The sequence below is a fragment of the Monopterus albus genome, unplaced genomic scaffold, assembly GCF_001952655.1.
Source record: "Monopterus albus unplaced genomic scaffold, M_albus_1.0 scaffold3.1, whole genome shotgun sequence".
Taxonomy (NCBI): Eukaryota; Metazoa; Chordata; class Actinopteri; order Synbranchiformes; family Synbranchidae; genus Monopterus; species Monopterus albus.
In genome coordinates this window covers 2,096,764-2,112,391 of record NW_018127883.1, presented here as the reverse complement: position 1 = coordinate 2,112,391, position 15,628 = coordinate 2,096,764, and the positions used below count along the sequence as shown (strand labels likewise).

General features: G+C 38.9%; 1 protein-coding gene across 2 annotated transcripts in view; it reads right to left on the bottom strand.

The window, feature by feature from the left end:
- Window positions 1–15,628, bottom strand: part of rgs7a (regulator of G protein signaling 7a) — a 43,024-nt gene that overhangs the window by 10,794 nt on the left and 16,602 nt on the right. The window contains exons 4-5 of one of the 2 annotated variants that reach the window (XM_020604778.1): window positions 6,698–6,794; window positions 3,876–3,926 (exon numbers count right to left, since the gene is read on the bottom strand). In XM_020604778.1, the coding sequence (XP_020460434.1) occupies window positions 3,876–3,926; window positions 6,698–6,794 (148 nt within the window). Of the gene's footprint in view, window positions 1–3,875; window positions 3,931–6,697; window positions 6,795–15,628 lie in introns of those variants that run through there. The other variant, XM_020604788.1, reaches the window with a different exon arrangement.

Genomic DNA, 15,628 nt, shown 5'->3' with positions numbered 1-15,628 from the left:
ATGTTATTTTGTTTATTTCAGACTTTGTAAAAATCATACAGTACATATTAAAAGGCACATACATACAATTTAGCTAACGCAAAGTCAGACTGATGTGTCTAATAATATATTTGAGTTTTAAAGATAAATAAATGATTAGCCAAGATTGTTGCGTTATTGTTGTTTCTAATAAGCATCTTTAAAGATCAGTTTCTGGTAGCAAGGGAGTATCTGGCTTCCATTTAACATATCACAGGCTTTCCTATAAGCTTTCATGCTGACTAAACCTTGGACTGGAATTAGTCGAGTTGTCAAAAAAGGCTGCCCTTAGAGTCCACAGGGAAAACGCCCTTTTATTTCATCATATTACCAGCTTTGTGCCAAAAACCCAGCAGGTTGGAGCCCTGCCAAACAGAGTATGAGCATATTCTTCCAGTGGAGCTTTTTCAGAGAAGGGAGAATGTACTGTATACAGTATGTAGTCATATTTTGAAATCTTGCCTTATAAAGCTATTGTGACATAAAATCTGGATTTATTTATCAATGATAGATCTAAACTCTATCACCAGAAAGAGTAGCCTAAATCAGACTGGTTCCAATTGAACATGGCTCAAAATATTAAAACCCCTATGTAATTTTTTTTTAGAAGAGCAGATCTGTGATTCCTTCTGAGATTCCTGAAGTATACCTGAAATGTTTAAATGGCTAGTCAAATGATTAGATGCAGTGTCTGCACAAAACAATCCATCCTAAGGTTGTAAATCATGTCAACATGTGGCTCCTTATTCACATTTTTCTTGTTGCCAACCCCAGTGCGAGCTGTCTGGACTGGACTGCACATTCAAGCCAAGTCCTCGTTTAAGGTCACCTTAAATGTGGTAAACAGTTTATGATGAATGATAATGATCTGTAATGGTCTGAACTGTAATTAAAGTATTATGGTAATGAGTTACAAGTGTAAAACCTCCTGCTAAAACATCCAAAAACTTTTGAGGCAGGAATCTGAGTCAGCTGTTCAAATGCACTATTGAATGATTATAAGATTGGAAACTGGAGACTGCAGACACTGCCAAATAGGATGATGATGGGTTCATCTGAAGTGTGTGTCAGTATATTATCGGTGCCATTCATTTAGCTAAAAAAAAACTCTAAATCCCCCGTCAACTTTGATATAAGCTCTGCCTTTACATAATGAACATCCTGCTGTTGTACTGTGAACCAAATTAATTGCATTGCACTTTGCTGTGTCTGTTAGCCCTACCAGGAATTATGTGCTAAAGCCACTTAGTTTTGCACAACTCTGTTAATCACCAGTGGGCGATTGACAGCATGTTCTGTGTCTGTCTGAAAAAAGTGCACAGATAAAAAATTTGTTGCCATGTTTTCAGATTCTTCATGTTATAAAATTACAGGTGACACAAAATGTATCCCTATGCAATAAATGTAAATTTGCTGGAGGAAACACTATGTGTTGTTGACAGACCTCAGTAACAGTGCAACAAAAATGAACATTTTTGGCCCAGTTTATCCCCACATTAACGAAAACTGATCTGACACGCTTTGTGGCTCTTGATTATTTACATTATTATTTATAACAAGTTTCTCTATGTAAAAAGATAAACACATACACATGTATATAAAGCCAGGCATCTGACTGATAGAAAAAGACTGGAAAATCTTTGCATACAAATAAAACAATACAAAAAGTATTGTGAGTTGATGACTCAGCTAAGTGAACAATTGATTGTCAACACCACCTGCATAATACTGAGGCACACTACGGCAGACAAACACAGCAATACACACCCACATGCACACAGACTCCAATATCCAAGCAAACACACACCTAACGTTGCTTTTTTTTCATTGTTATGCTGATGACATTCAGATTTACTTACCATTAAAGGCATCAAGAGGGATGTCATTACAGCTCTTGTTTGACTGTCTGACAGACTTGAAATCATGGTTGGCACTTAACTTTTTAAATCTCAACAAAAATAAGACAGAGTGTGTGCTATTTGGTGATCTGGCGAACTTAACTGCTTCTAACCAGGGCCTGGGCCCCCTAGCTTGACATCTGAAGTCGACTGTATAAAATCTAGGGGTGATGTTTGATGGCGACTTGAGGTTTGACAAGCAAATCAACTCAGTTGTGAAATTTAGCTTCTTCCACCTGAGGCTGTTAAGCAAGGTCAAGGCATTCCTTTCTTTTAATGATTTTGAGATTGCAATCCACGCTTTGATCACTTCTAGACTTGATTATTGTAATGCTCTACACCTAGGTGTTAACCAGTCTTCTCTCACTCGTCTCCAAATGGTGCAAAATGCGGCTGCTTGTCTTTTGACAAATACTAGGAAATTCAAGCATATAACCATGGTACTGGCTTCTCTCCACTGGCTTCCAGTCCATTTTAGAATTGATTTTAAGTTATTGATTTTTGTTTTTAAGGCTCTTAACAGTTTGGCTCCATTTTACCCCACTGAATTAGTGCATTGGCACAAACCTACAAGGTCCCTCAGATCTTCAAGCCAGTTTCTTTTAGAGGTTCCTATGGCCAGATATAAACACTTTGGGTGCTTTTACTGTTGCAGCCCCTAATTGTGGAATAGTCTACCTTGTTATTGTTAGGTCAGCTACTGACCTCAGTAAATCATTGCTTAAAACATATTTATTTGGTTTGGCTTTTAATACACAGTAGGGCCCTAATGCATTTTTTAAAATTCCTTTTCATTTAAATTTATTGAATGTATATTAACTGTGTGTTTGTGTTATTGTGCTGTTTTGTTTTTATTGGCACTGATCTTATTTACTCTATTTCAGTCATTTATTGTGATTTTATTCTGCCATGTAAATTACTTTGGTCAGCTGGATGTTGTTTTTAAAGTGCTATATAAATAAATTTGATTTGATTTGACTTTTCACATTATTAACTATACTTCTTTATCACCTCCTTCGATGCAAGAAATAAATAGGTTTTAACTTTTCATATTTATCCCAGTTGAACTTGCCCACTTCAGTTATTTGGAGCTCAACTAATGAACTCACAATTCCCTCAAGACAGTCTAGTTCTACTTTATCAAACAGAACAATTTCGCTGTTATAGTTCATGCACACAAAATGGCAGATTAAAAAAAAAAAAAGCAGAACTTTGGAAAGATGTTTCACAAACTTAAGGTGTTTCTCCTTTTGGTGCAGGCTAATGAAGACATCTAAGTTCAAACATATTGTATAATATCCTATGAACCACCAGCAAGCTTGACATTATACAGTATTGACAACTGCAACAATGATCTTCTACTATTTAGTGTTTATACCAACATTCACATCAGTTAAGAAACTAGCTAGTTAGCTGTGTACTACAACTTGCCTGAAGATTCTCAGGCAAGTTCTAGAGTTATTAGGAGAAAGTATTTCTTCTATGATTTATGGACATTTCTTCCCAATGGATAATGATATAGGAGACATGGTGGGTGCAGCAGTTAGCGCTGTCATCTCACAGCAAGCCCAGGCCGACCCAGTGCTTTTCTGTGTGGAGTTTGCATGTTCTCCCTGTGCCTGCGTGGGTTTACTCCGGCTTCCGCCCACAGTCCACAGACATGCAGCTATGGTTGATTGGCAAATCTAAATTGCCTGTAGGAGTGAATGTGGGTGTGTGTGGTTGTATAACTCTAAGTGTCAGCTCTCTGATAGACTGGCGACCTGTCCAGGGTGCACAGATTTTGACAACATGCTCTGGCCAAAGTGTTAACCTTAATTGCCTCCATGAGCTGCGTCATATCCACTGCTGCCGCTACAACTGCTGGTCATTTTGTTAAATCAGTGGCCAAACTACAACTAACTTGAATGCTGAAAACTTCTGTATGACTTCCAGATAAAAATCGATTAGATCTTCTACCTTGATCTTCAATGTCCAGATTCTTGATCATCCACTGTACAATATCAGAACCTGAGAGAAAGAGAGAGAGAGCACAAAAATATGAATCACTGACATATCTAATACATTCACAGTGTGTTGAAACACCTTTTTGCATTTAGATACAAACCAAAGGGAAAACAATGACACTCTTAACCCTACGCAACTCCCCTCATTATCACAGTGCATAACAATTCCTCTCACCTTGCTCCATTTGGGTAGGTAATAGGCCATCCATTACCACATATTCGTTTCTGACACCCTCTACAAGCTCTCTTTGGCTGTGATCCATTAATATAAATGACCAGAGAGGTACAATGGCATAATGAAGCATTTATTGTGTACAATAACAACACACTTTGTCTCAGTCACAGCACAGACAATGCAGTTGCAATTGTTTCATTTGATTCAGTGCATCACATTGGACATTTCCAATTGTCACAAACAAAACCTCAGATGTAAACACATAAGAATATGGTCTCAAAAAAGATGAGGCAAGTGTGTAAATGTAAAATGGAGCAGAAGCAAGACACAGATGATGCAATCCTCAACAACAGTTTTGAGTAGTGGTCTAGACTTATAGGCGCATGCCATTTCTTCTTGAACAGGCATCAAACATTGTATATGGTGGAAGTCATTTTGCATCATCTCCATCTGAGAATGCAACTGAATCATTTTCACATCTCAGAAAAGCATAACAGCATCAGCTGCCCCCTGGGCTTTTTCACACCCCACCACATGTGACTTTGGCACTTTGGCTAAATATATATTTTCCAAGCTATTATTAATGTCTGTCATGCTGACAGGTGAAGGTGTGTTGAGGAGAGGGGAGCCACAGAAGCCAGAAAAAAGGTGTGAAATGAAGACATGAGGAAATTCGTACAGTGAGGCTCTAAGGCCCTGTAGCTGTCTCGCTATCCATCATGCTACCTTTCTGTCTTGTCTCTTTTTTTTTTTTTTATCGCTGCACCCATTTCTTTGTTGGTGCCCCATAACCAGATGAGATTGTTCATGGATTAACATCATTAATACAGCCCGATTTTCACACTATCAAAGTTGGCCCACTTTCTGAGATGAGATGTGTAAGGTAATCCTCTAACAAGGCTGTTCTCCAAATTGAATAATATCATGCTCATGAATTGGGCTGTGTGTGTGTCTGTGTGCAAGTGTGTGCAGGTGCAAGAATGTGATAGAAATATAAACAGAGAGATAAGCAAAAAGATGAACTAATAATGATCCCAGTGATGGTAAATATTAGGTAATTGTTGCAGGAAATACTGTACTTGCAGGATACAGCAAAGGCCAACATGCACAGGTGAAAATGAATGCTTGAAATTAATAGTTTAGATTATACATGAATAAAAGCATGAAATGAATGAAATGTATGCTAATATTAAGAGGCTGTTAAAATCATGGCAATAGATCCATATGAGTTAAAAATCAAACATGGAATGAGAAAACACACTGAAGCCACCTAGGTTATGTCCCTGGCTGTTGTGCTTACAACTTGGCCAAGTGTTCCAATGAACACATATGGCAGTGTTCAGAGAGGGGAAGCTATAGAGGGACTGTGTCCTTGTTGCAGCCTTAGAAAGTGCCAGGGGAGTGATGTTTAGGGGGTTATAGCATAAAGTTTGAGCATTATACTCTGAGAAAATGTTTAAAAATCCCTATCCACTTGAAATCCTTTATCATTGACATTTACTTGACACTGATGCTGCCTTAATATAAAGAGCACACACTGTAAAAAAAATCGTTTTTATGGTTACAGTTTTTAGATGTGGATGGAGTGTACTGTGAGTATGGTTCTGCATTAAGATAGGGATATGTACTATGCAGTGAATAGGTAAAACAGAGCTACATATTCGAACCATCTGTTACAATTCTGTCATGCTCCCTGCAGATGTAGCCAATGTAGCTGCTTGCCAGTTGTACCAATTGTATAAAATCTGTCAAACAGTCACAGTAGAGATGGATGTGAGCTGATGTTGCTTTGCCAGGTGTGAAATCATTCATCATTATAGCCCCTCTTAAACAAACACAAACACTGTTTAGAAACAAAAAAAGAAGTGTGCATCATCTGCCCTTTACATGCCCAAGGCATTCATCACTGCTTCACTGACGTCACTAAAGCTTAAATTAGCTATTTAAATTTATCCGTGTGTGATCACATGTTGGTGCTCTCTGACGACCTTTCTTGAATCAGTGCCCCTTCATAGCCACCCATGTCAAATAGTCCTGAACATGCCACTGCTAATGATAAACCAAGCATTGTCCTTTGTTAACAGTGATGATGACCAGTGGTAGTTCTGGTATTGTTGGCACCCTGAGGCAAAATTATGCTAGGCATTTATAAATACAATTATAAATTCTTAATATTTTATCAGGAAAGCTGTAGAATCAATCAATAGGCTTGTAATTTAATTCAATTTGACACTGTAATACTGTACATTTAATGCAGAAAGGTTTCATTACTATTATTAAAGTATATACAGCAGTACATTGTTAAATTTTATATTCATGTACATAAAAAAATGACAGTGATATTTAAATGTAGTGTTTAATTGAACTCGTGTTTTATAGAGTATCACTCCAGCATGGATTCTTATCTATTAGGTTGCACAGCTTGAAAATCCAATATGGTCTTCTTGACATTCTGGCACTATTGGTGTGAAATTTAACTCTCTAAATACTCTCGGCGTCTTGTTTGGCAAGAACACAGTACTAGTTGGGTACAGTGGATGAGAGCCAAGTGGAGAAGAACAGAAGAGCACAATAGAAGAGTAGAGAGATAGGAGCCTTACCTGAAAAAACACTGGGGATCTTGGTTAGAAAACTTTTCACTGTTCTGATGGGGATGCCATTTTTCTCATCCTGCATGCGTGCTATTACTTCTTCCATCTGGACAACACAGGGATAATGGAGAGGAGAGGGAGGAGGGAGAAGAGACAAAAAGAGGACATTTTCATAAACTTTCCTTTATTAGTGGAGTTTGTGCATGAGCAAGCCAGAAGGAAGTAAACAGATACAAACAGGTTCCTGTGTGGTTTAGCCATGTCCCCAGGGGAAAGAGAGTGGATCAAGGAAGATGGTGACTAACTGTCCCTGCTGTCAGATTTCTGCCTTTCTTTGGCAAATCTCTCATTTGTGTCATTTGTCACGTAAAACTGACAGTAAGCTGCATTTACTGAATCCTGCAACAGCTACTGAATTTTGGAAGTCTAGCATTAACGTTTGTTTTTACTATTCATCACAGTATATTTGTGTCCTGAAACAGTCACACAGCTAAACCTTCATCCACAAATATTTTGTGTTTTGCATTGAGTGAGATACAAATTTGATCCAAAAGCTGAACTGAGAAATGACATGCACAGGCAAATAGACAGACATTTGCACACGTCACTGACAGAAATGTACTGGGAGTTGTCTCATGTGCCTGGCCGGGTAACACAAGGCAGCCACATTTCCAAGAACACACAGAAGGGAGCAAAGCAGAGAGCAGTATATGGCCCAGTGTGTCAGCTGAGTGATTCCCCCAACCTCCTTCCTCTGTGTAAAACTATACACATGGAAAATATGTACACAGACTTGCATGGTCTGGCAACACACCAATATGTACTACACATGTATTCATCCATTTTCTGCCACTTATCCAGAGTCGAGTTGCAGTGGCAGTAGGCTAAGCAAGATAGTCCAAATATCCGTTTGCCTGGCAACATTTTCCAGCTGCTCCTGGGGAATCCTGAGTTGTTCTCATACAGTCTCTTGAGCAGGTTCTGGGTCTACCTTGGGTCCTCCTATCAGTTGGATCTACCCAAGAAACCTATATTGGAAGGCACCCAGGAGGCATCCTGAGCTGACAGCCAAACCACTTCAGCAGGCTCCTTTTGATGCCAAGAAATAGCATCTCTACTCTGCTTGTATTTGCTACCTGGTCACTACCCAAAGCGCATGACCACACCGACCTACCCTTCAGTCTTACGTTCCGTAAGTCCCTGAGATACTTGACTCTTTCACTCGAGGCAGGAATTTACTCCCGACATGAAAGGAGTAACCCACCTTTTTTTTGGCAGAAAATATGGCCTCAGGCTTGGAGATGCTGACTCTGATCCCAGATGCTTCCCACCACACCTGTTCATTCTGAAAATCACAGACTGATAAAGCCAACAGAACTGCAAATCAGTACCCCAAACTCCCGCAGTAGCCCCTACAAGACTCACTGAGGGAACAGTCAAAGGTCTTATCCAAGTCCACAAACCACATGTACACTGAATGGAGGATGAGCATCCTGTGACCCCTCCAGTAACCCTGCAAGCACAAAAAGTCTGCCCACTGTGCTAGGGAGGCAGAACAGTGTGATACCTCAATAAGTAGACCACAGCCTCTACTAAAGATGCCAGTCAACAGGGACACATTAACTAACACACAAAATATATAGCTTTATTTATTGCCACCTGTAAAGGATTTTCTATACTAAGATAATGTTCATTTGCTGTTTTTTTTTTGATTGAAGTGATTCTGTCAAGGTTTGTCCATTTTTAACAGACAACACAGCCAGCTGATGATTATTATAGGAAGATTAATTTGAAAAGGCAGGCATGGGCATTAGGTTTCAGGCTTAATTAATTAAACTGTGATTTTGTTTGTCAGTGAAATGGTTGGACAACAGTCTCATTATTTGTATTAAAGCCAATACATGTACAATTAGAACATTTCAATCTTTGTTGCCTCTCAAGTTATACTGTGCCAGACAGCAAGGCGTGCTGCTTCCTCACAGTGAGAAATGAGAAATTTTGTGGCAGAAATGTGTTAATTTTGTTCCTCATTTAGACAACTATTGTCTATAAAAAGAGAAACAAAAGGCATGTTCTAATTTACAAGTGACATACCTGACAATAATGGACACACTGCCAAGGTTTATTCTGAACATGCTGATGGAAATAAAAGCATCTCAGGCTTCACTGAGATTCATTAAAACACAAAGTTCACTGGTCATTCAATATATCTGCTGTAAGACAAAGCTTTTTACTGGTTTTGAGTAGGACATTTATCTGTCTTTTGCACGAGATTGATGTTTGTTAATTAGTTTCAAAAAAGATTTCATGTAAATTGAAAATAACAGTGAAGCCAAGACAGTGATTTTGTCAAGGTTTATCTATTTTTAACAGAGAAAGGCAGCACAGTTTGAATGCAGTCGCTTCCATTATTGGCGGAAAAGGAGCTGTTCTGGTTATGAAAAACCTACAGTAGGTTTGATATGTAAATTTGGTGACTACTGGCAGTTCATGAGGCGGTACTGCAGCATACTGTATATTATAATAAAAGCTTGTAGCTAGCCAAATGCCCTTGAGCAAAAACTCATCCCAGTTAATGATGGAGCAGAGGCAAATATGGTAAGTGGATGAGAAGTGAAGGGCCAGAGAGACTGAGAAGGGAAGAAATTTAAAAAGAAAAGAATACCTGAATTGATATCAGAAATATGAATTTTGAGATTATTTCAGCCTGTTCTGTTAATCTCTTCCTCCAGCAGGTGATGTTGTATACTCTATAGAGGCACACGGTGTGCGTTAGGAGGATGTTTTGGTGGGTGGTCAGTGTATAAAACACAGGACTTTCCCCCATTCGAGCAGCATTGAATTTCAGTTTGTCTTTTTCAGTTTTGGGTCCTAAACCTAAGCAAGTATTTTGGGTGACTAAGTATAATGAAACTATGACATTTCATAATCATAGTGGCATGTTTATGACAGTTTCCATGATGACAGAGTTCCAGTATGCTTACCATCATAACCATACATCTCTGGCTGTTGTACGTATGTTGTCGTTAATGTTGGTGGAGTTCTTGTGATTGTGCCTGCTAACGTAGGCACTATTTCAGGAGATGCTTCAATAGGTCGTATGAGAAAGGAGACAAAAACAACTGTATGGGTCAGATAGGATGCAGGACTCCTTATTTGTCCTAACTGCTTCTGTTCTTCACCTTGACTTTCTGATTCTATTGTTGTTGTTTAGTAGTCACGTCTAGACTGTTCCAGAGAAGCCCATACTGATACTAATGCCAACCAATGACATACCATTGTCTCCACCAGCAGGACTCTTAATGGACCACAATGCACTGCAGTCACAAGATAGGTTTAATTTTAATTAGGGACACTGCTGCAATCATAGACAGTCATTCAGGGAAATGTAAGATATTACCAATTAAATTAAATGAGACAAGGTTTGAAGGGAAAATAGTGTAACTCAAGGACCTATAGGACATTTGGTAACAACTGTTGAACGTAATAAAATGTTAGATTTTTCTTTAACCAGCATTAGTTAAAATTAGAGAAGCAGGTGGATTTTAAGGATAAATATAACTGATCTGTGTTCATATCAAACCTAAACAATTCTAGTATTATTATAATGCCATATAATTCAGGCACAGAAAAACAATGTGTGCATCATTGTTTTAGTTTTTTAAACCATATCTCTCTAAATTAATCCTAATTGTGTTCAGCTCATCCCTGTTGAATAACCAAAGCCAACCTTGTCTCCATATCTATGTCTCACTATCTTTCTCTGAGAGCTAGCTGGTACTGTGAGACACAGAGTAAACAAGGACAACAGCAGCGGTGATCAATACTTCGCACGTTTCCCTTTATCGCTGCAAACCCTCACCACCTACACATGGTAAAATGCCACCAGCGTGAATATTCAGGATCTAAAGCTCTTGAAGTCGGGATGCTCCCTGACTTCATGTTGTGAGGAAGAGAGGAAAGTCACTTCCCACAAGAGTGAGGGAGAATAGAGTAAGAGTGTCTCTTTTTTCTCTCTCTTCCTCTGTCCCCCGCCCATCCACCCACCCATAGCTGTCTGACTGTGTCTCTGCAGCCTCTTAACAGATAAGAGTGACTGTTTTGGCTGCACAGTGTGAATCATTGAATAATGATGGCACAGGACTCAGTACATATGAAGTGACTAACAAAAGCTCCAGATATAAGCACATACTGAGCTTCAGCACATGGCTTCAGGCACTTCAAAGACTATAAGTGAGGCACTCAGGGGGAATCAGAATCTTCTTAAGCACCATTTGGAGCAAAAAAACAGGTTGTAAATCAATGCTGGTCTCTTAGATTTCTTTTTAGCCATAGTTAAGTGCAACATACTGTAAGTTCACTTATTTGACAGGCTGTTTCTAAGAAAAGCAAGCTGATTATTAAAAAGGTTCTATCTTGAGCACATCAGGAAGGTGGGAGGTTTTTAGGAGGGAGATTCTGACCTTTATAAATAACCAAAGCAAGAAAAAAAGGTGTTTAGAAAAGCGCTTGTTTTGCTGCCTTGGTGATAATGCTACAAGGGTGAAACTTTGAGTGAGTGAGTGAGTTCACACTTAATTTTAACAAAGTAAATCGTGGTTCCATCCACATAGATGAACATTTTGAGTGTGTAGCATGAAAATGGACTCTGTCCCAACCTGCTTCTCACAACTGTAAACTATATTAAAAGGGCAAAAATTGAACATCATACAGCCTAGAAATTTCTCAAAGCTGTTTAAGGCTCAGGGTCTGTGGGGCATGTGGTTGAGTGATGATAGGCGCCTTGTGTTCTGAGGCAGGTGAATTTACTGCCTTAAAAGCATGGCTCAAATTGTGGTAAATGACCTTGACATTTGAAGTGAGCTACTACACGTAGGCCATAGAGCATTCATTTGTAGACTGTGATGCACAACATACAGGTTGCATGAAATCATTTTCTTAACAAATGATGCTATTTATCTCTAGGGCTGACCTATATTTAAGTGATGGGATGAAATCTTCAGTACTCGATGAACTCAAACAGCCTTAAGTAGAACATCATTACCTACATAAGCTTTACTGTAAATCCTTTAAGGCAGACCAGTGTTTATTAGACTGAATGATCCATTAAAATAACAATGCCCACTAATAAAATGGAATCATGCACTTGTCTTGCTGACATACTGTAAAAGTGACACTAACTTCAGATACAAAACTCTATATTTGGGCTTTCTTAGCACACAATCAAATGTAGCTTATGTTCTAATTAAACTGGAAATTCATCCAGACTTTATTCAGTCTCTGTCTGTCTGTGCAGATGTATAAACCTCACTGACTGTGCTGCTGAGGAAATTAAAAGCTCTCCCATTCGCCTTCTTGTCCTCTCCCCACCCCAGCTTCTTCCTCTCCCCCTCTCTCAGCCGTGTTGCTTGCACTGTGATGAGTGAATGTTGCTGCATCAGATGTGCAGGGAGAATGATATTACCTTGATAGTGTTATATGAGGACAAGTATATCTGCATGAGGAGAAGAGCTATTCCTGCCAACAAATACACACTTAGATATCAGACAAGCCCATGTATTTGCATACACACACAGCCAGCACAGATATTGCCATTATTACTTGACACACACAGCAGTGATCAGTCACATTGTAAACAGATCATACAGTATGCACTCTGACAGAATTCAGAGCTACACACACAATATGAAAGCTTATAAATCCAGAATGTGGCAATAATTGTATTTTAAACAGCACAACATCAAAATAGATGAGCAACCCAGCCCAGGTTTGGCTGCCTAAGGGAGTACGAGAGCAGCCTGAAAAGAACCTGTGGCTACATAACATGACAACTCCACTAGATAAAACAGTCTTTGTAGTCGGTTGATCTCATTTCCTTGTGAACTGCATGCAGTCCTTGGCCACAAGAATGAGAGGGAGAACCTGTAGTGGAAGCTGAGAAATAATAGTTTACATTCTGTTTGCCCCCCAAAGCCAGGAGTGGTTTATGAAGAAAAAGAAGATGCATCTGAAAGTCAAAGTCAATTGTTTTTAACAGGATCAATGCTATGACAACAAAAGCACTCAAAGGTCTATGTACAGTGGCATTGAAGCTCAGTGAAATACTGCATTGCCACAAATGAATCAAGCACCTCTTCTACACAGATATTTGCATATGGAGCAAAAACAAAATGTTCCTTGTGCCTAAATTTGGGGAATAAGAGTAAGACACAATACATTTCTCAAAAATTGTGCTGTCATTGCAGTTTTTGATAGTTAGGGTATTATGGCCTTTATTATTTTTCCTGAGAGACAAGGTTCTCTGTCTGTCTGGCCTTGGCCTTGTGTATCTCTTTACAAAAGTGATACATATTCAAATGAGGTGCCTCTTCAGCTGTGACCTATATTTAGGTGAGGAGGAGAAATCTCAGCACTTGATGAACTCCAACACATTTTTCAGACAGTTTTAATCAGATTATCACTTCTTATATAAGCTCTCTGAAGACAGACTGGTGTTTATCTGTGACTGAGGGACTAGAGATATTAAACACATACAAACAAGTGAGTGATAAATGCACATTATCCTTATCCCATACTCAGGAATATTGACATCAACTGCTCATTTACGGCAAAACCCTGGGGAGATATGCTGACCAAAGTTATGCATACATTAATGACCTTTGTTAGACAAGAGCACTTTGCATTATCAAAGTTTTATATTCACCACAAACTTTATTTTTTTACATCAGCCATACAGTTACAGCAGCAACAGAACATCTGTACATTATTAAAGTGAAACATGATGAATGCCTCATATTTACATATGTCACTGCAGACTACTAAGTAATATAGAACATTTAAAAACCCTCAGAACCCAGTTATCACAACCCATATTCACCAGGGATGAAACATATTAACCCCACTAACTGGCTGCCGTTCACTAACATGAACAAAACACTGTTACGTCGACAGTTAAATACAAACTAAGTTAGCCACTTCAGCCTGCACCTGTGCCCCACTGCATCACTTGGACATTCAAAACAAAATATCTCACAAATAGATGGGGTATGTTATTGAGCTCACACTAACAAGGTTGTCGAATAGATGTCACGAATCTTAAGCCTCTCTGTCGATACCATACGTTTCCATGTTACCACAGCTACACAGTCTGCGACCACTGTCCCGAGGGACACCTTTGGCAGCTCGCCATCACTCATTCGGAAGAAAGAAAGAATGAAGATGTTGCCGGGGTAGCGTGGAGAGAACATCGGGTGCAAAGGACAGAGAGAAAGAGAGAGATAGATGTTCTTTTTAGGGGATAGGAAAAAAAAAAGGCTTTTTTCTTTCTTGTCCCTTTTTCTTTTGGTTCCATGACATATGCTGTACTTCAACCTCCCAATTTTATTTATGTTTTGTAACTATGCATACCCTATGTAATGTAAGATTGCAATATTTTTAAGTATAATTTTACAATATTATTTTGAGCTGTAGCTGAATTAAGTTATATTGTTATTCCAGTATTTGTAATATCATTATCACTTGTATCACATTATCACTGTAGATATGTTATATCTAATTTGCCCATTCATGGCATGTTGTTGTTTGTGGGATCGTTTTGATTGAAGGGAGGAAGTTTGAGCTGTTTTCTGTCATGCAGTTTCAGTGTTGATTACACCAAGGTACATACAGTAGGTTGTTGTCCTGTTATCACTACAGCTTCAACTAACAGCTATTTTTAGTGCTGATTAATCTTTTGTACAAACAAAATACACAACAAAATCCCAGTTTCCTACAGGCCAAGGTTTTGTCTGACCAACAGTTCAAGGCCAAAAAATAAATATAATAATGGGCATGTAATCCTCGGTCAATCAAATTTTAGTTTAATTCGCTTAGCACCACTTATTACCCACAGCCCACAGTGACGACAGTGGATTAACCATCAGCCATTCAAGGTTATATAGTTGAAAAAGGTCTAATATGTAACGAGAGGAATGCAAGGAGCAAAAATAAAGTCTTCTCATAGCCTTGGCAACAGATGCTCTGTTTGCTTTGCTCACATTTAATCTTACATAGTAATTTCCAATCCATCCTATTTTAAATGAATTTCTGTCCCCCAGTGCTGTCCTTCTTTCTTATTGCTGTTATTTAGCACTTTCTCTTTTTTTCTGTTCATGCATTCCTTCATTTTTCAACATGCTGACTGGGGATCTCAGGTAGAGAGCAAACAGCAGCCTGTTTCAGAGCAGGGCAAGGTCAAAGAATATGAGGAGCAGTTGCCCTGGTGGGAATTTCTCCACTCAAACTGAAGGTTTATTTCTATATACTATAAGGAGCATTCTGCACACCAGTGATTAGCCATTTAACAGCATCTGCAGTTTTGTGCTCGATAAGCCTTGCTTTCTGTTGTATTCATCAGTACAGTTCTGTCTCTGTGTACACAATCAAGCTCCATTGAGCCATCAGTGAAATATGAGCATCTGTTTCTTGGAATGACTCTTCACTGTTTCACACTCCAGGATGTTCTCTCACACTGCACATTTGTTTTCTCTGTCATCTTTGTTCTTCAGTATATGTCGTTTATAATAACATCCTAGATCGTCCAGTACAAAGAAACCTGAGGAGGTAAAAGGATTCTCTGCCATTTGTACAGTAGCACGCGCCTTTAGCTTTCCAGTAAACTGCGAAGATCTATCAATTTTTTATATTAGAATTATTCTTCCCTGATGCCTCCTATCTCCTCACACCTAATATCATTAATGTGTTGTATAATGTACCAGTTGGCGGTGTAATGCTTTGTCCATTATTTCCATAATGGAGGAGTGTGATAAGAAAAACCTAATGCCCCTGTAAAACACTCATGTTCGCAGCAGCAACAGCAGCACCGTTATCATGAGCTCTGATGGACAATGAAGGACAGATGGCTTTCTTACTACATACTTGGCTTTATTTGAACAATCAAAC